This window comes from Schistocerca nitens, chromosome 2 (genome assembly GCF_023898315.1).
Source record: "Schistocerca nitens isolate TAMUIC-IGC-003100 chromosome 2, iqSchNite1.1, whole genome shotgun sequence".
Lineage (NCBI taxonomy): Eukaryota > Metazoa > Arthropoda > Insecta > Orthoptera > Acrididae > Schistocerca > Schistocerca nitens.
The window spans coordinates 4,808,444-4,830,235 of NC_064615.1; the positions used below are offsets into that span (position 1 = coordinate 4,808,444).

Below are 21,792 nucleotides of genomic sequence, written 5' to 3' on the forward strand. Positions count from 1 at the left end.
GCTTTCTCTCTTGCTATTAATGTCCTGCACCCAACATCTCCGCACAAAGATAACGTGTCTGGCGTGAAGCTTCCAAATCGTCTAACGCCAAGACAATCGCGGTACGCCTGCAAGCTTAATAATGGGGTTCGTCCCCTTCCACAGTGTAACGTAACAGCTCACGCATCAAGATTCGCTGCGGCCAGCCGTTGCCTGTGTGGCGTCCCTGGCCGCTGACTGGCCCGGCATCCCGCTGCGCCGTCCGTCTCAGCGGCAGGCCGGATTCTGTCTGGCCAGGCCTTTAGTCCTGCATGGCAACTGGCATCTGACCTCGCAGCATCCACTGGACGTGTTGTGTCGAGGCAAACGTGGTGCAGAAGGCTTCGACAAAGTGGCCTTTATTGTCAGAGACCTGCTGCATGTCTACCGCTCACGCATCCACACAGAAGGAACGTCTAGGGTGGAGACATCGACATACCAACTGGGCGGTCGCACGGGGCAATGGTGTTTTTACAGACGAGACCCGATTTAGTCTGGAGAGTGATTCGCAAAGGATTAGCATCCGGAGGGAATGTGGGACACTATTTCGAGACCCAAACATTGTGGAAAGAGACCGATATCGGGGAGGATCCCTACTGGTATGGGCAGAGATTATTCTGACCATTCGAACCCCTCAGCAGTGGGGCAACCTATGTATCACCCCACTTTCCATTATTACCAAATTTATTCAAGATGGCGGCGCTGACGTCATCCAAGATGGCGGCATGTAGACTTGGCAACAGCACATGACATCATCCAAGATGGCGGCTTTTGGAGGGAAGATAGGTCAATTGTGCTATGTCCACTAACCTAACCCCCAGAAAAAAATGGCGGGAATTTTGAATTTTGGCGGGATAATAGGTACCGAATAGTTCCTGTAAAATCGTTTGAGAAAGATTGCAGAGTGCGTGCCTCGATTCTGTCAATGCTGACCGGTCGAAAGGTGGAAAACACTTATCGGCCTTCCCTTCTGAACAAACACATGAACTCGCCCAGCACTTTAGACGAAGCCCGGTCACTGCGCATGGACCACCGTACACTGCACGAGCTATATAAGCCGATCCGATGTAACCATTCCCCACCATGACTAACATGTTGTATACCTACCTAGCAAACATGTTTTCAAATGGCTGTTGCACGGAAACGGTACGTTTCCGGAAATAGATTTCTATTCAAAATATTATGTACACTCTATCCTCTGTAAGTCCTAGAATGTAACAGGAATTTCCTGTATGTACTCGATGGAGCTACTCTAAGTAATTTTAATTCGTTGCTTCAGTTTGTCGTTCGGTGCTGTCCTCCAGTGATTAAACGGGAGTTATTCGCTCGACTTACAAACATCGTATTCTGTTTCATGTTGTTCATACTTTTTTTTATGTTCACTGCTGGCACTTTATCCATGTCCTCTCCTTACTATGAGACTTTTAAATTCACTTGTCTCTGTAATACACGGTCATTTTATTTCAACATGATGACTGTTGAAAATGGACTTCAGTACAAAACATGTTCAGTGTGAGAAATAAAAGTTTATAGTGGTAGCCACAGGTGTATGAAAATAGTGTTAGTTAAACAACTCAATTCGCAGATCTTACAAAAGTTTCGAATTCAGAACTGGGTCCGAGACAAACAATGAATGCAGTATGGCGCAAATATACCAGCCCATTATAAATAAATGTGAACCATGACAGAAACAACTATTTTATTTATCATCATATGTAGTAAGAGGAGATTAGAATTTGATGCTCAGTGTAGTAACTACTTGGTATCCTAATAAAACGCCCCATTCAAGAATAACAAAACAGAATGACCAGATTTCAGGTGCAGCAGTAATGGTTTATGATAATAACATCCTTACGGTTCAGATGCAGAGGGTTTACATATCAGGAGAAAATCCGTTACGAAAGTGAACTAGTTATATTTTATTGTACTTGAGAAGGATACGTTTGACAGCAATCTGAGCACATGTGGGATTCATTTGTCTTCTGTGGTTTATGTGTAGCGAGTGCAAGCATCTGACAGGACAAGAAAGCTTGCTTAAACAGTCTGACTTTTCTGCTGACACCAGATCAGGGTCTTTGGTGTTATTTCCTCATGCTTGAGAAAAGACCAATAAAGAAAAGGAAAATCTTAGAGTATTTAAATGCAATACCTTATATTTGGCAATAAAACTATAGATAGATAACTTAAAATTATTTTTGTTAAAACTGGCTGTAGTTAATGATTACAGGACAGTTCTCCTACCTCATTAAATTTATTCTAAGAGTTCATATATTTTCAAAATACTGTAGAAACTTCCTACACTTCGCCTCTTGGTATCTAAAATATAATTCACTTTTTAACTGCTCTTAGGAGATGGTTACATTCTAGTGTTTGAGCTGGGGGAAGTAATTAGAACAGGTCTGATAAATTGTGACATCCTTGTATTACGTATGATATGAAAACATCACCTGTAATAACTCTTCTGGTAAATTGTAGAACAGTGTTCCTTTCCATGTATTAATTGTTGAAAGCGCTGAAAAGATGGCTTTGATATTCCATACACGTTAATTGGGCATACAAAGAAGAGCTGTATATCTATGATTGCGTGTGTCCAAAACATGATTTCTACCTCACCATTTATGGCCGTCCTATCCACCTCACTCCTACCCTCAAATACCTTGGCCTCACCCTCGACCGCCACCTCACCTGGACTCCCCATCTCCTTACCATCCAACACAAAGCTCACAACAGACTCCGCCTCCTGAAACTCCTGTCCAACCAGACGTGGGGACTGCATCCTTCCACTATCCTTCACACCTACAAATCCTTGATCTGCCCCATACTTTGTTATGCCAGTTTTGCTTGGATTTGCGCCCCTCCCAGGTTCTATAACGCCCCCCGAATCCTCGAGTGCCATTCACGCTGCCTCGCCTTTTGTAACCGCCTTCCATTCCCCACGCACATCCTCTATGACCTCATCACTTTCCCCCACCTTCTCCTTTTCCTTGAACACATCCACACCCTGTATATTGCCCACCGACCGATCTCCCCCACCCCGTGGTTTCCCCATTCCTCTCCACCCCCAGCCTGTTGCCGCGCCTTTACCGTTGTGTCCCGCCCTCTGTCCATCTCCACACCCTCCACCTCCTTTCCCAACACAAATTCCAGCTTCTACCCTTTCCAGATGATGAACTTCGCACCGATGTCTACCCCTCCTACCAATTCTAACCCCACCTTCTTCCTGCCTCCTCCTCAGGGCTCCCTCACACCCCCTCCCTTCTCCTGAGAGGCTTTCGCCCTCCTACACCCCCTCCCTCTCCCGCGCTCCCCTTCAGAGTCTCTGCACTCCCTCCTGCCTTGTGTTCCCTCTTCATCTCCTGCCCCACCCTTCTCCTGTCCCTTGGTGCGGCTCCTGCCCCCTTTTTTCCTCTTCCTCCCCCCCCCCTCCCCATCGCACCTTCCTCCTCTCTTTTTCCCTCCTCTCCAGCCTCCAGTCCCTCAGCAGGTCCCTACCAGCCGTTTTTTGTTCTTCACGTGTGCTCCTTCGTTTCCAGTGGTTTTTCGTGCCCTGTGTGATTTTTATCCTGTGGCCGACTTTTAACTTGTGTTTGCCTCCAGTGTTTTTTTTTTTTAAATGCACTTTGATTTGCCAGCTGTGTTCTTTCAACTTTATGTCAACTTTTTAACTGTCCCCCAGTGTGTGTCCTCACCTTAGTGTATATTTTAACTCCTATGATCTCCATTTGCTGTGTTTTTTATGCCCCCCTTTTTATCCATCCTTTTTATGTAATCCCCCTTCTCTATTTTTGGAAAGTCAATTGGCTGAAGAGCGTTGGACTGTGCCGTTGCCAGCCCTCCCCTCCTCATAGGGAAGTGAATTTACAATGAAGTTAAAGAAAAGTATCCAAAAGTCAGAAATGAACGACACAGTAATCATAAAGTGAAAGGAACAACAACGCACAGCGAGAGGGAATGACTGATGTTGCTGGACGCCACGGCACATTTAATCTCATGTACATACGATTATGTTTTTGTGCTTGTAAGCAGGGAAAATAATATTCTGAAATTGTGAATATAAATGGCAAGTTACTGAAATGAATAATATTACTATTTAATTTTGCAGGTTATTTGTAGTTCATATGCTGTGTACTTAATTTTGGCGCCAAGGAGACTGGTTTTGTATATAGATGTTTAATTTACAGCCCCGTTCTCCTGAGGAATTAAAGGAAGCTGACGACAGGTTCTTCTACATAAAATTTCCTGAAGGGGACGCCACAAGGATATTGTTAGAGGGAATGAACGGTAAGTCGATTGCTTAGGTCAGCAGCAATTCTTTTGGAACTAATATTCTGTGCTGCACAACAGTTTTGAATGCGACAGTGCGTCACAGCCTTACATTAAGTGATACGCCAAGAAACATGCACCTCATATTGTTTTACGAAGAAAACAGTGATAGTTTCATGAATCAATTAAATGCGGAGAAAAGAATGCTACCTCTGTATCAATGCTTTCGTTTTAAATAGAAAATTGACAATGTTCACTGTCATTTCCTTTTATGAGAACAATGCAAACATATAAATGTATATTTCCATACTTGTAAATAAAAGAGAACTTCATTATTCTACATCTACATCTACATACATTCTCCGCAATCCACTGTTTGATGTATAGTGGAGGGTACACTGTACCTCCAGAACTCATTTCCTTTCCCCTTCCTCTCGCCGACAGAGCGAGGGAAAAATGACTATCTACATGCTTCCGACGAGCTCTAATTTCTGTTATCTTATCTTCGTGGTCCTTAAGACGAAATGTATTTTGGCGGCAGCAGAATAATTCTGCAGTAAGCTTCAAAAGATGGTTCTCTAAATTTTCTAAGTAGCCCCTCCAGGGATTCGCATCAGAATTCACAAAGCATCTCTGTAATACTCGCGTGCTGTTTGGACCTACCGGTAACCTGAATTTTTTCGATGCCTTGGTTTAATCCGATCTGATGGGGATCCCAAACACTCTAGCAGTATTCAGAAACGGATCACACTAGTGTTCTATACGCGGTCTGCTTCGTAGATGAGCTACACTTACTTCGTAAAGTTCTCCCAATAAACCGAAGTCGACCATCCGCTTTCCCTACTACCGTCCGTACATACTTGTTCCGTTTCACATCACTTCGCAACACTACACTCAGATATTTAATCGACATGTCTCAACTCGTACACCATTAATGCTGTATTCGAACATTACTCTATTGTTTTTCCTACTCATCTGCATTAACTTGCATTGTTCTACATGTAGAGAAGGCTGGCATTGATCACACCAACTACAAATTTTGTCTAAGTCATCTCGCATCCTTCTACAGTCACTCAACAGTAACACCTTTCCGCACACCACAGCGTCTTCAGCAAACAGCCGAGGGTTGCCGCTCAGTGTGTCTGTCACAGAAAAAGAGTGGTCCTGTGGCACTTCCCTACGGCACTCCCAATGATACCTTTGTGCCCGACGAATACCCGCCGTCGACGAGAACGTACTGGGTTCTATTACCCAGGAAGTCTTCGAGCCACCTGGAAACATATTCTGAATGCTTGCATATTCCCTATGCTTGTACCTTTGTTAACAGTCAGCAGTGTGGCACCGTGTCGAATGCTTTACGGAAATCTAGGAATGTGGAACCTGCCTTCTTGACAGATTTATCAACTTTAGTAACCATCGTCACTGTAATGACATCATGATCACTAAACCGTGTCTCTATACTGACACTGCTGCAAGGCCAAGTCTGCTTTTGCTTACTAGAGCTAAAATATTTCCATTTCGTGTGGGTTGTCGAACCAGTTGTTCAAGACAGTTTTTGGAATACGTGCTCCGTGCTTCACAAGGCTTTCTGTCCATATCATCTGCAATGAATCCACAGACGTCACAGTCTATACTCGGCATATTAAAGTCACCTCCGATTAATAATGCATGATCAGGATATGTCCGTTATACTTTCATTGAATTATTCTACAACGGTTACGGTAGAATCAGGTGGCTGGTGAGAACATCCGATAATTAACCTGAGTTCACGTAGACGTGCTGCTCATTTCACAGTCAGACTCATTTTCGACCTCGATAGACAGCAATGAACACTCGCCCTCCTATGGCGTCTGATACCTCTTTTCAAAAAAATGGTTCAAATGGCTCTGAGCACTATGGGACTCAACTGCTGTGGTCATAAGTCCCCTAGAACTTAGAACTACTTAAACCTAACTAACCTAAGGACATCACACACATCCATGCCCGAGGCAGGATTCGAACCTGCGACCGTAGCAGTCGCACGGTTCCGGACTGCGCGCCTAGAACCGCGAGACCACCGCGGCCGGCTACCTCTTTTCGATACACAGCCAGTTAAGTAAGATCGTGGTTGGGTTAAACAGTAGAAAAATGTATTTGACAACAAACTAAAACATATGCATGCATCATATATGAACAAACGAAAAATGCAATTACAATTAATAATTCGTCCAGTCACCCGCAGAGTCGACAACTGCTTGCATTTCCGAGCCATGCTTGAAACCGAGTTCTCCGCATATTCACGCGGAAAAGACCTCCAAATGCGTCGAATTTGCGTTGAGAGCTCTTTCAAGCAGAATTCTGCTTCCGGTTGACACAGTGTTAAGAATACGTTTCCCTAAAAAAGGTTAATAATAATTTTTTCCCACTTTTGGAGTCACTTTACCGATTGAGTCACGTTCTTCAAAGTCATCCACGTTTGTAAGCAGTTCATGGCGTGTTACCCAGATGTGTACAAATGCTATGATTTCCCCATATATTTAGACGCCGCGGCGTGACTCATGTCGGGCCTTTGGGGTGGCTACAGAGAAAGACAGCCCAAAATCGCGATGCATAAGCTGCATTCTAGTCTCTTCTTGTATATCTAAGCCAAGAATTCAAAGTAAACTAATGCCTTATGGACATTGCATTTGCCCTATTTTGGGCTGTGAAAGAACTAAGGCAACATCTTTTACCATCTGTATGTACTGCTGACCTTACTCTTACCTAGACTATGTCGCTAAATATTTCGGAGCTTCCTATTCGGGTTCCAGCCAGTTCTCGGTTCCGAGAGTAATTTGAGCGCAACAACCTCCCTGGAGGGCAGTAAGTACAGAAACTTTGGAACTCATACTTCAACAATTTACTGCTAAAATTTTCACAGTTGAAGCTTGTCTGCTTATTTCGCATCCTGCACTCTCGACAGCAGCAGGCAGGTCCTCCTCCACATCTCAGACGAGGCCCGCCCAGAAGACACAGAGAGCGCCCATTGGGACTCTTTCCGAAACTGGACACTATTTCCCTAAGGCGTTCCGTAACGCGCCTAACACTAGAGCTCCAGATAACTAGTAACCCCCCCCCCCCCCCCCTGTGTGCCTGCAGGGACCCTGCTGAAGGAGCGGCCACCTGTCCACTCGCAGAGTGAATGGGCGATACGAGACTATCAGCCTTCACATTGATTTCCCACCTCGGGCGATGCGACCGCTAACAACCCGCCACAATTCTACAGTGAGCGCGATTCCCCACGTCGGGTATGTTGGAAGATGCCTCGACAGCACAGCCCGTGAGCAAACGAGCAACACTGGAGGTGTCCCATGCGATGCACCAGTTTCTCCGCTGCCGCCACACTCCGAGGCAGCAGCCTGCAGATGGCTGACCATGGTCTTAAGTGTCTTCAGCTATTTGCTAACTGTGGCCACCTTCTCCTGCGTCCGCACACAACAGGCACACACACAATACATCCTGCTACTACAAATTTAAAAAACGAAGAGGAAGAGCTAAATGTGTGACTTGCAAGTCTCCTCGTGCTTCACCAATGGAGACTGCCAGCTGAGTGAGGTGTGGTCAGAGATCACAGGCTGTCCAAAGCAAACAACCAAATGGCTACTGCGCTACAGATTGCGCGAATGTACACGTTAGCGGTATTAAAATGCGATACTGTACCTCTGAAATACAAAAATACACAATGAATTTCAGAATGAAATTTTACAAGTACACAAAAACATGCAAAGAATTTAAGAACTGAAGTGCGGAAACAACCAAAAAAGTTAAATATGCTACATGCTAGTCTCCTGGTGCTTCACCAACAAAGGCTGATGGCTGCTATGGATATCATGTATTTTCGTAAGTTATACCTACTCTCGCTGATAAGGTATAAATTTAAAATATTTCTAAATGTATGTCTACCCAACATTATTTCCTGTATCTACTAAATTAAAAAAAAATTGTTCCACTCTGTTGTTCAGTAGTACATAGTTTATATGAAAAATGTTCTTGTCTCTCATCCTATGTCAATGTGCTTTTCATATGACTATAAGATCAAAGTATGGAACACATTCCAAATTATAAGTATTGAAGGGGTTCCCAGAAGACACATCTTTAGTAATTTTACGTTGCTTTTGCCCAGATTATTACTTTATCAAAATTATAAATTACAGTTTTGTAAGTAAACATGGACAGAGTTATGGACAACACCAGAAATATTGAAGAAGACTTGGAGCCCTTGAAAAGCAATATCCAAAAAGCAGTAAATTAAGTAGTCAGCAGACAAAATATTAAGTATAAACAAGAATGGGTTACATTAACAAAAATGTCAATAATAAATTTAAGGTGCAAGCTGAAACAACAGTGAGGAACGACAAAGGCAATATAGAGCGTTGAGAAATGTAATCAACCGAGAGTCAAGAAAGGCTAAACAACAAATTTTGGAGGGCCAAAGTAAAGGATTTAATGAAACATTCAAGGTACAGAAAGTTATTGTGCATATTAATCACTTAAATAGTTCTTTAGAAATAGATAAATAAAATGCAATTCAGTTTAAAAGGAAAATGGGATGGTATTATATGAGCAGAAAGACATAACAGAAAAACTGTATGTGGGAAATAATAAAGTTATGAAACTGAAGAACACTCAGAAAGTCGATCCCAAAGACAAGGGGGACTATATTACCTGCTAGTTGATGATCTACCAGCAGAACTCATCAAGGCTGCTGGAGACAACAGCTACATGACGAACTGCTCCATCTCATTCTAGTTATATACGAAACCACGAATCTCACAAAAGACTTTTAAAAAATATCTCACAGTGCCAGCATGCAAACAGATGTAATCCAGTAGGACCCTCAGTACTGTAACATCTCCTCCAAGGTTTTGACCTCTATCATTCTGTGGTGGATCGAAGGCGGGATAGATGCAGTGATCCTGGACGACGAGTTTCATTTGAGAAGAGGTGCGGATACACGAGAAGCGATACTCGGGTTACGAGTAATTATTGAGATACTAAAGAAGGCCCATAACATATATATTGCCTTCGTTGACTTAGCAAAAGCATGGCGAGAGATTTTGAAATGCTGAGAGAGAGTGGCATAAAGCATAAGGACAGAAGAACAGTGCAGAGTCTGCATAGAGAAGAGGTGGGTATGATAAGATGTGGAGAATATCAAAACGAAGGGTGTGCGACAGGGTTGCCCATACACTCCTGCCTTATTCAATGGATACATTCAGAAGGCAATAGATTAAGTCAGAGAGAAACTAGGAGCTACAGAAGTAATTAACGTCCATGGTAAGAAAACAGACATGAGATTTGCTGATAATATTGCAGTGTTAAGTGAAGACATGAAACAGCTAGAAGCAGTGCAGCCGCACATAGAAAACACCCTCAGCTCCTGCTATATTATGGAAATTAATGAAGCCAGCACAAAAATCTTAGCGATGATTCGCAGAAAACCGCTGCTCAGTACTCACTTAACATTGAGCGACTGGAGGCCATCCTTCGCCCACCTAGGGACTAAAATTACATCAGATGGAAAATCAAAGAAGGATCTTTCAAATCAAAGCTACCAGGCAAAGGCTGCTTTTTACAAAAGAAGAAGCCTTTTGACATCCAACTACATAGACAGAAATCTCAGGAAAGTCCCCATAAAGACCGTTGTTTGCTGTGTGCTGCTGTACAGAAGTGAAACATGGGCATTCGGAGAAGCAGAAAAACACAAAATAATAGACTTCGATCTGCCTTGCTACCGCAGAACGCTGAAGATTTCCTGGATAGATACGGTACCAAATGAAGATGTGCTCCACAGAGTGGAGGAAGAGAAACCGTGCCAGCTTATCCCACACCGAAGGGACACGTGGGGCTGCCACCTACTGAGACATACATGCCAACAGGGAATCATATAGCGCTCGTAGAAAAAAGTGTTCCGAAACTTTTACCTGAAATGCTCCTCCATGATACTGACAAGAGGGAGATTGAGTTAATAATTAAATCACTAAAGATCAAGAACTCTCATGGATATGACGGGGTATCTAGCAGAATACTGAAGTATTGTTCTATGGGGTGTGACTAGAAAAAAACCGGACTAGTACTGGTGAAACAATAAAACGAATGCAATAAGGCTGAAAGTCGCGTGGCCTGTAACGTGACTCTCGCTCCGCCTACTGCTCGAGTTTCATCTGCCTCCTGCACTCAGTCTGCCCGTGGCGTCTGTTTCAAGTAGTTGACGTTTTGTCTGTGCGTCGGAAAATGTTGAGTGTACAGAAAGAACAGCGTGTTAACATCAAATTTTGTTTCAAACTAGGAAAATCTGCAAGTGAAACGTTTGTAATGTTACAACAAGTGTACGGCGATGATTGTTTATCGCGAACACAAGTGTTTGAGTGGTTTAAACGATTTAAAGATGGCCGCGAAGACACCAGTGATGACACTCGCACTGGCAGACCATTGTCAGCAAAAACTGATGCAAACATTGAAAAAATCGGTAAACTTGTTCGACAAGATCGCCGTTTAGCAATCAGAGCAGTGTCTGAGTTAACAGGAGTTGACAAGGAAAGTGTCGAACAAGTTTACCGATTTTTTCAATGTTTGCATCAGTTTTTGCTGACAATGGTCTGCCAGTGCGAGTGTCATCACTGGTGTCTTCGCGGCCATCTTTAAATCGTTTAAACCACTCAAACACTTGTGTTCGCGATAAACAATCATCGCCGTACACTTGTTGTAACATTACAAACGTTTCACTTGCAGATTTTCCTAGTTTGAAACAAAATTTGATGTTAACACGCTGTTCTTTCTGTACACTCAACATTTTCCGACGCACGGACAAAATGTCAACTACTTAAAACAGACGCCATGGGCAGACTGAGTGCAGGAGGCAGATGAAACTCGAGCAGTAGGCGGAGCGAGAGTCACGTGACAGGCCACGCGACTAGCCTTATTGCATTCGTTTTATTGTTTCACCAGTACTAGTCCGGTTTTTTTCTAGCCACACCTCATATGTATGTTAGCCCAATACTTAGCCATATCTGTAACTTTTCCTTTAGGAATGGTCGGTTTCCTGACCGATTAAAGTACTCGGTAGTGAAGCCACTTTATAAAAAGGGAGACAGGGATAATGTTGACAACTATAGACCTATTTCTATGCCATCGGTGTTTGCTAAAGTTATCGAGAAGGTTGTATATACAAGGTTACTGGAGCATTTAAATTCACATAATTTGCTGTCAAATGTACAGTTTGGTTTTAGAAATGGTTTAATAACTGAAAATGCTGTATTCTCTTGTCTCTGTGAGGTTTTGGACGGATTAAATAAAAGGTTGCGAACGCTAGGTGTTTTCTTCGATTTAACGAAGGCTTTTGACTGTGTTGACCACAAAATATTATTGCAGAAATTGGACCATTATGGAGTAAGGAGAGTAGCTTACAATTGGTTCGCCTCTTACTTTAAGAACAGAAAGAAGAAGGTAATTCTCCGCAATATTGAGAGTGGTAGTGATGTTCAGTCCCAATGGGGCACTGTTAAGTAGGGCGTTCCCCAAGGGTTGGTGCTGGGGCCACTGCTATTTCTTATTTATATAAATAATATACCTTCTAGTATTACAGGTGATTCAGAAGTATTTCTGTTTGCTGATGACAACAGCTTGGTAGTGAAGGATCTTGTGTGTAATATTGAAACAGTAACAAATAATGTACTTCATGAAATAAGTTCGTGGCTTGTGGAAAATAATTTGATGCTAAATCACAGTAAGACTCAGGTTTTACAGTTTCTAACTCACAATTCAAGAAGAACTGATATTTTGATCACACAGAATGGGCATATTATAAGCGAGACGGAACAGTTCAAGTTCCTAGGCGTTTGGATAGATAGTAAGCTGTTGTGGAAAGCCCATGTCCAGGATCTTGTTCACAAACTAAATGCTGCTTTATTTACCATTAGAACAGTATCTGAAATAAGTGATAGTTCAACACGAAAAGTAGTCTACTTCGCATATTTTCATACGCTTATGTCATATGGTATTATTTTTTGGGGTAATTCTTCTGATTCAAAAAGGGTATTTATGGCTCAAAAATTGGCTGTTCGAGCTATATGTTGTGTAAGTTCAAGAACCTCTTGTCGACCCCTATTGAATAGTCTGGGAATTCTGACATTGCCCTCACAGTATATATTTTCTTTAATGTCGTTTGTTGTGAGCAGTATTAGCTTATTCCCCAGAGTTAGCAGCTTTCACTCATTTAATACTAGGCAGAAATCAAATCTGCATGTGGAATGCACTTCCTTGACTCTTGTGCGGAAAGGAGTGCGGTATTCTGCTGCATCCATTTTCAATAAGCTACCACAAGAACTCAAAAAAAAATCTTAGCAGTAGCCCAAACACTTTTAAGTCTAAACTGAAGAGTTTCCTCATGGTTCACTCCTTCTATTCTGTCGAGGAGCTCCTGGAAGATCTGAGAAATTAAGCAAATTCCAGTGTTACATTGTTGATTATTCTTTATTTGAACTTACGAACTGTCGCCTGAATACATTTCTTATATTTCATTTTATGTGTTTCTACTATTGTGTTATAATTTCATGTATTGACTCGTTCCATGACCATGGAGACTTCTACTTAATTTGGTCCCACAGCACAATAAATAAATAAATAAATAAACACGATGGCGCCACTGAAGGGACAGTAGAGGGGAAACAACAGGCAGACTGAAACTGGAGTGTGTCAACCAGATCATGGAGAATACGAGCTGCACCACCTACACTGCTCTGAAGGGAAGAAAGCATGGTGTAGCTACACTATCTCATGGTTGAAGACCTAAGAAGGAGAAGTTGGATACCTGCCGGAATAAAGTACTTTAGAGGCTGTTGTTCTTGTTGTGGTCTTCAGTCCTGAGACTGGTTTGATGTAGATCTCCATGCTACTCTATCCTGTGCAAGCTTCTTCATCTCCCAGTACCTACTGCAGCCTACATCCTTCTTCTGAATCTGCTTAGTGGATTTATCTCTTGGTCTCCCTCTACGATTTTTACCCTCCACGATACCCTCCAATGCTAAATTTGTGATCCCATGATGCCTCAGAACATGTCCTACCGACCAATCCCTTCTTCTTGTCAAGTTGTGCCACAAACTCCTCTTCTCCCCAATTCAATACCTCCTCATTAGTTATGTGATCTACCCATCTAATCTTCAGCATTCTTCTGTAGCACCACATTTCTAAATCTTCTATTCTCTTCTTGTCCAAACTATTTATTGTCCATGTTTCACATCCATACATGGCTACACTCCATACAAATACTTTCAGAAACGACTTCCTGATACTTAAATCTATACTCGATGTTAACAAATTTCTCTTCTTCAGAAATGCTTTCCTTGCCATTGCCAGTCTACATTTCATATCCTCTCTACTTCGACCATCGTCAGTTATTTTGCTCCCCAAATAGTAAAACTCCTCTACTACTTTAAGTGCCTCATTTTCTAATCTAATTCCCTCAGCATTACGCCACTTAATTCGACGTCATTCCATTATCCTCGTTTTGCTTTTGTTGATGTTCACCTTATATCCTCCACTGTCCATTCCCCTTCAACTGCTCTTCCAAGTCCATTGCTGTCTCTGACAGAATTACAATGTCATCGGTGAACCTCAAAGTTTCTATTTCTTCTCCATGGATTTTAATATCTACTCCGAATTTTTCTTTTGTTTCCTTTACTGCTTGCTCAGTATACAGACTGAATAACATCGGGGAGAGGCTACAACCCTGTCTCACTCCCTTCCCAACTGCTGCTTCCCTTTCATGTCCCTCGACTCTTGTAACTGCCATCTGGTTTCTGTAAAAATTGTAAATATCCTTTCGCTCCCTGTATTTTACCCCTGCAACCTTCAGAATTTGAAAGAGCGTATTCCAGTCAACATTGTCAAAGGCTTTCTCTAAGTCTACAAATGCTAGAAACGTAGTTTTGCCTTTCCTTAATCTATTTTCTAAGATAAGTCGTAGGGTCAGTATTGCATCACGTGTTCCAACATTTCTACGGAATCCAAACTGATCTTCCCCGAGGTCGGCTCCTACCAGTTTTTTCATTCGTCTGTAAAGAATTTGCTTTAGTATTTTGCAGCTGTGACTTATTAAACTGATAGTTCGGTAATTTTCACATCTGTCAACACCTGCTTTCTTTGGGATTGGAATTATTATAAGGATGTCTACTCCCGGGGCCTTGTATCAACTCAGGTCTTTCAGTGCTCTGTCAAACTCTTCACGCAGTATCGTATCTCCCATTTCATCTTCATCTACATCCTCTTCCATTTACAGAATTTTGTCCTCAAGTACATCGCCCTTGTATAGACCCTCTTTATACTCCTTCCACCTTTCTGCTTTCCCTTCTTCGCTTAGAACTGGGTTTGCATCTGAGCTCTTGATATTCATACAAGTGGCTCTATTTTCTCCAAAGGTCTCTTTAATTTTCCTGTTGGCAGTATCTATCTTGCCCCTAGTGAGATAAGCCTCTACATCCTTACATTTGTCCTGTAGCCATCCCTGCTTAGCCATTTTGCACTTCCTGTCGATCTCATTTTTGAGACGTTTGTATTCTTTTTGCCTGCTTCATTTACTGCATTTTTATATTTTTTCCTTCTATCAATTAAGTTCAATATTTCATCTGTTACCCACGGATTTCTACTAATCCTCGTGTTTTTACCTACTTGATCCTCTGCTGCCTTCACTACTTCATCCATCAGAGCTACCCATTCTTCTTCTACTGTATTCTTTCCCCCATTCCAGTCAATTGTTCCCTTATCTTCTCCCTGAAACTCTGTACAACCTCTGGTTTAGTCAGTTTATCCAGGTCCCATCTCCTTAAATTCCCATCTTTTTGCAGTTTCTTTAGTTTTAATCTACAGTTCATAACCAATAGATTGTTGTCAGAGTCCACATCTGCCCATGGAAATGTCTTACAATTTAAAATCTGGTTCCTAAATCTCTGTCTTACCATTATATAATCTATCTGATACCTTCTAGTATCTCCAGGATTCTTCCATGTATACAACCTTCTTTTATGATTCTTGAACCAAGTGTTAGCTATAAGTTACGCTCTGTGCAAAATTCTACCAGACGGCTTCCTCTTTCATTTCTTACCCCCAATCCATATTCACCTATTATGTTTCCTTCTCTCCCTTTTCCGACTCCAGTCACCCATGACTATTAAATTTTCGTCTTCCACTTTAGAGGCTAGGAAATATAAATGAAGAAGACTCTCAAACTGAATTATAGCCTAAATGTAATGATACACTTGAGTCTATCGCCGAGCTACACATTAAACTTTTGTTCATTGGCGTCTTTTTCTGGGATCTACGAATACTGTTACGTAATAAGAAGTAACTGCATTAACAGTTTTTGCACATGGCGGATTTTAATTGTGAGGAACCCTCATAAAAGTTTTGCGTTAATCATATACTGAAAATCATTTTTAGCACCAATAAAATTTAGTGTAATCAGGATTCTCAAATTGTATGTTGTCAAGTAGCTTTGAAGAGACTTAACGTATTCTTAGTGATATTCATTCTAAGATTGTTTTAAATTCTTGCACAATGCTTTTGTTTTTAGGTTTACGGAAGAGAAACTATTTTTTGGCTGCCGGAGAAAATTTAAAGAGTGTTGTTGTGAAAATGCATGAAGGGGATGTGTATACAGAAGACATCATGTTTTTCTATGAAAAGGTCACTGATAATCATATTAACTCTGTTTAATTGTTCAGTTACTGCAGAGATTGAAAATACCGTTTCAGTTATAGGGTTCCTTTTATTTAGAACACGGCCGGTTTCGGGCTCTTATATGCCCCGTATAAAGTGTTATACTGTGAATAAACAAGAGACTTGAGATAATTATAGCTTTTACACGTAGTAGTACACATAAAAAAAGGAAAACGAAGTTGCATATAACATTTTGGAAACCAGCAGTCGGATTAGGTCCTGTAAAACATAAGTGAATGGGAAGTGACACCAGACAACACTACAGACGACTGCCAGGGTATAGAAATATGCAATGAACACCAGGACACTTGACACTTCGCACTGCGACCCTGAGCGCCGCGGAAGACGAATACGGGAATCAGAGTAGCGGGGGAAGGGGGAGGGGGGGGGTGAACCAGAATCGCAAAAGTACTGCCATCTGTTGACAGGAAGTAGAAAGCGGGGCCACTAGCCCGACCGTTCACAATTTGAATTAGTAATTCAGATTCAAAGTGACAAAAAAAATCATTACATAGAATGTTAGATGAAAAACGTTTAAAGTACATTATGAGTGGTAAATAAACATACTGAACTGGGCAGTACAGAACTGTAGTAAATCCAACTAGAATCCAGCGACATAAAATTTATGTAAAAACTGTAAAACACAATGAAAATTTTTCCCTTTCCACGAGTGGCATTCAAGTTTCCCGCTCCCTCCCTCTGTCTTTTTCCTGGGCTCCCTCTCCCCACTTCCCATCCTGTGTTTTCCCTGCCTACCATCTCTATGACTCCCTTCTCTCCTGCAAGTCCTTTTGCTTCCCCTCCACTGCCTTCTCCATCCTTCTCGCGTCCGCCCTGCCACCCTTTTTCTGTGTCCTCTCCTTCCATTCGCTCCCCCCCTTTTCCTCCGCTCCCCCCTTTTTCCCCCTCATCGGTCCAGGACCTTCCCCCCGCCCCCGTCTGCCACCGTGTCGCCTATAGTGCTGTTTTCAGCGAATGTTCCGTGCTGTGCATCCCCTGTCAGTGTTGTGAACAACCAACATACTGTCGCTAATTGTGTTTTTTATCTAGTGCGAACAGAAACCAGACTGTCGTCGTGTTATTTTTTTTTAATTGTGCCTATCTACTTATTGTGTGTCTTCATCCGCATCGTCAACGCCGTGTTTTTTATATTTTAAATTCCACAACTTTGCACCATTACAGTTTTTTACAATGTCACTGCTTTATCACCTGTTTTTATTGTTTGTTTATATTCTCATTATGTTTTTCAACTTTTCTGTTTACTGTAGGGCAGCTTATTATGCTGCTGCCAGCCCTCCACCCGCCCCCCCCCCCCCCTGGGGTAGGGGGGGGAACCGATTTGCAATAAAGAAAGGAAAAAAACATGCAAGTTTTTAATTTAATGGAGATATATAGGTGACGTGGAACAACACGCCACAGTCATGAGTTAAAATAACATGAACATGTGCCATTTCTATTAAAAACCATCTCGCCACTGTACAAAATGGAAGGTAGCAAAACCTTACAGTCGACACTGTCAAAACCTACTATGACAACTAATAGCTAGCAGCAATAGCACTAAAGGGACACATTAAAATCTGCTAACTAAAAGTCGAGGACTAAACGAGGCTTACATAAGATAAGACGTGAGACAAATTTTACATCATGAAAGACAGGTAAATTTTAAATTAGTGAGGATACACATAATGACGCACAACAATGCACTGTAGTCATACGATAAAAAATGAAAAATACGCAAACTCCTATTAAAAGGGGACATTTTACAGCTACGGTATGTAAAATAATGTGGGTGGACCTTGCAGACCTCGCTATAGGAGACATGTATATGCTGTACATTCGCTAATCCTAATTAAGGGCTACCAAAGTAATGGTTTCTAAAATGTTATATGGAATTCATTTTTGCTTTTTTATGTATACTTCTGCGCGTAAAAACTATTATTAGCTCCTGTCTCTTGTTTATTTTCAGTATAACACATATAACAACTGAAGCGGTATTTTCAAACTCTGCTGCAATGCTCCATTGCAGATGTTCCTCTGACAGGAATGTTTGTGCTTCGTTACTGTTATTGTATCATTTGGAAGATGTATTATGTGTTGTAGTTACATGATTCAAAATATAGCAGTACACACTTTTAAATAAATAATACTGACACTAAAACAAGAATGTTGAACTACAATATATAACATGTGAATAATACATGTGAGTAATGAAGAGAAATTTATTAAACTTTGTAACAGTTCACTTCATGTGCTGTTGATAGATTTTGCTTTACTAAAGAATAATGCAAACAGATAATTTTAAAATTACAGAGAAATTTTTCATGCAATATTGTTTCAATGTTGAACACTGAGATAATGTTGATCAAAGGAGTACTGGAAAGCAAGTATGTATGAAAATAAAAAGTGATAACATATAACAACTTCTAAACAACAATGTACATCATTATTCACCAATGTATAATGACTACTCCAATGCATACTAAAACACAGTTTGCAAAGCCCCAATTGAAACTGTAGTATTCTGCAAGCTTATGTTTTACAGAATAATAATGGACTCAAAGAAGCGTGGAGTTAAAATGTCGACGGGAGGCATGAGGTATGTAAATAAAATAATGAGAGTGATTTTTTTCCACCTGTTTTATTCCGATAACGATACAGTAGAACTTTGTTCCCCTCACTGTACGTACCTTAAGAAGCCACACAGCATTGGAGACGGTTGTTCCTCTCCTCATAACAGTGCTGGAACTCGGATGCTGGAATAATCTACAGCTGATCGGTTACAGCCATTTGAACATTGTCCAGGGTCCGAAACCGACGTCCCTTGAGGCGTGTTTTCAATCTCGGGAAGATAAAAATGTCACAAGGACACAACTCGGGTGAAAAAGAAGGCTGAGGAACCTCAGGAATGTCGATATGGCCAAAAAACTGCTTACTGAAATTGCTGTGTGACTAGGCGCATTGCAGTAATGCAACACAAAATTGTTCTTAATGTTTGATTACCCACGCATGACTGAAAGAGTCTTTCAGAATCTCTTGGTAAAAATGTTGTTAGTCTCTTGTCCTTAAAGCACAAACGCCTTATGAACGATTCCCTGGCAACATTCTTGCTTTTCTTTGGCCTTGGAGAGATTGAAATGTGCTATTCCATGGACTGGAGCTTGGTTTCCGGTTTGTACCGAAACACCTTAGTCTCGTCACCACTAAAGACAGATTTAAAAGAAAGGGAAATGGAGGGGAGGCATTTCAATTCGATTCCAAAAAGTCAACGCACCAGTTCCTTCTCATGTCCTGTTGGTCCTGTGTGAGGTTTCTCAGGACCAATGTTGAGCAAATTTTTTCCATGCATAATTCATTGTTCAATATCTGACTAACGGTGGTGTTACTCAAATTCATCTCTACCCCAATGATTCTGACTGATGATCTGCACGCATAAGATCCCGGACTCTGTCAGCATTTACATAAGTTCTTGAAACCGAGGGCCTTCCACTATGAAGTTCATCCCCAGTTGACTGTCTTCTCTCTACATATGGCTGAAGCTACTAAACGCCTGGGCTCTTGACAAAGCGCTGTCTCCGTAGGGCTGCCAGGGTTTTGCAAACGTTTCCTTGGCTCTGTGTACAAGTCTGAAGTAAAATCTTATCGCGCACCATTGTTCTAAATTCGTGTTAAAGCGTTCTTCACAAAAAAGTTCTTCGGACAACGAGTGTGACACCAACGCGGTTTAACGTAAACTGATGTTGCAACACGTGTCCACTTTTCCGTCCACGTCCGGGATCACTAGCGTGGCAGCACCCAATACAACCCTATCAGTCTCATTAATTTATTTACGCAGGTCGTATTCTGAACTGACTGAAGGAATACAAAAAATAATGTTTTAGCAGTACTTGATATCTGTTACTTCAAGTTATGAAAGTAAGATCCGCATTCTTTACGGCGTGTGGTCGAACCGCAACTTTCTCTGACCAGTAAACAGTTTGAAAATCGACGCAACTTTTTATCAAATTTTGTATACTCGCTCAATACTGCACAGTTCACCACTGCTCAGTCATCTGAAATTTCAGAATGTCGACTGCATAGCACCCCACGGAGAATTTTTGTAGCCCATGTAAAGGTTATCATAAAATGTTCTGTAATTCTCAAAAGTTATGGAAACATTGCTTACTTCAGATTCTTGTCTTTTACCGAAACCGTCTGCTTCTCCGTGAAAGAAACTTGAAACATTTTTACAAAATTGCTAATACGTTTAAATATAGTTCGTCGCACTACAAGAGCCGAATTACGGCACCTCGAGATTAGCGCACGCAAATCTCTCTCCCTCACGGAACACACCACCGTTATCTACCCTGATTGTCTGGTACATACTGTGCCAATCAGCTACAAAGATATTCGATGACAGCCCTTTAATTTCCCTCCTTGACCTACCCCTAACTCTGAGTTTACTTGGAGCATCTTGGACTCCTAGTATTTTCCGAAAAGAAAATAAACTGAAAATAATCTTATATTTGATAGTCTTAAGGACAGAAGTAAAGATTTCGCAGGCTACTTTGCATTAAGCATATCACACCATGTATGCAGCTAACTGATCGTTACACAATATGATTCACACGCTCATTCATCATTAATTATTAACAAATTTCAAGATTTATGTGTCACAACACGCTGCATTCGCCACCTCATTCAATCTGACATCATACTAAATTAAATTAACGATGTTAGATGAATGAAAATACTAATTACTGTTTGAAAACTGAAACATTGCGTAAATTTTACTGTTATAAAATGTACTTTCTAATTAATTGTACAGCGAGGAAGTGTTTAATTTAAACTATCCCCTGACGTATCTACAAACACGTATTAATGTGTCACGACGTTTCTTTTAATGAAAAGCAAGTACAGAGGTGACAAGGTCAAATTTTGCAGCGTGGGCACACGTTCTGTAGGCCACTGAACAGGAGCAAGAAAAATCTTACAGCTCCATAATCGTCAATGCGTATTACTGCGCCACACAACCCCTGGTATTCCTTAATTTCTCTAATAAATGTCATGAATTACGCTAATGTCAAAGAACATCAAAACTTTCAGACTGCAAATCATAGGTAAAGAAAGAAATTATTTCGAAACAAAACCTATTCTCGAGATGTTTCCAGAATGAGATTTTCTCTGCAGCGGAGTGTGCGCTGATATGAAACTTCCTGGCAGATTAAAACTGTGTGCCCGACCGAGACTCGAACTCGGGACCTTTGCCTTTCGCGGGCAAGTGCTCTACCATCTGAGCTACCGAAGCACGACTCACGCCCGGTACTCACAGCTTTCAGAAGTAAAGCTGTGAGTACCGGGCGTGAGTCGTGCTTCGGTAGTTAGTCGGCACGGTAGCTCAGCGTGTTCGGTCAGAGAGCCTGTTGGCATCTGTAATAAAAAACTGAGTGGAAGGATCAACCACCGAACTTGAACAGGATGTCTTGCGACGTCCGCAACGACCAAACACAACGATCAATAACAAACAAAATGGAAACAAAAAAAAAAAAGATGGTAGAGCACTTGCCCGCGAAAGGTAAAGGTCCCGAGTTCGAGTCTCGGTCGGGCACACAGTTTTAATCTGCCAGGAAGTTTCTATTCTTGAGACTTAGCAGCTCTACACACTAAAAAGGTCGCACACTTCACAAAACTTTTTCATATTGTTTACAGATTCGCATCTTTTTCCAAATCCTTCTGTTACATTATGTAACAAGGCCTATTGAAATACAGCTAAATTTCTTATTAGTAATTATTACACACGTTTAG

At 41.5% G+C, this 21,792-nt stretch overlaps 1 protein-coding gene across 1 annotated transcript in view; it reads left to right on the forward strand.

The window, feature by feature from the left end:
• The window catches only part of LOC126234238 (uncharacterized), a 33,064-nt gene extending 14,672 nt beyond the window's left edge, over positions 1 to 18,392 (forward strand). The window contains exons 3-4 of the mRNA XM_049942929.1: positions 4,200 to 4,299; positions 15,866 to 18,392. Coding sequence (XP_049798886.1) covers positions 4,200 to 4,299; positions 15,866 to 16,008 — 243 coding nt within the window. The 3' untranslated portion in view covers positions 16,009 to 18,392. The remainder of the gene's footprint in view (positions 1 to 4,199; positions 4,300 to 15,865) is intronic.
• The last annotated feature ends 3,400 nt before the right edge of the window (positions 18,393 to 21,792 follow it).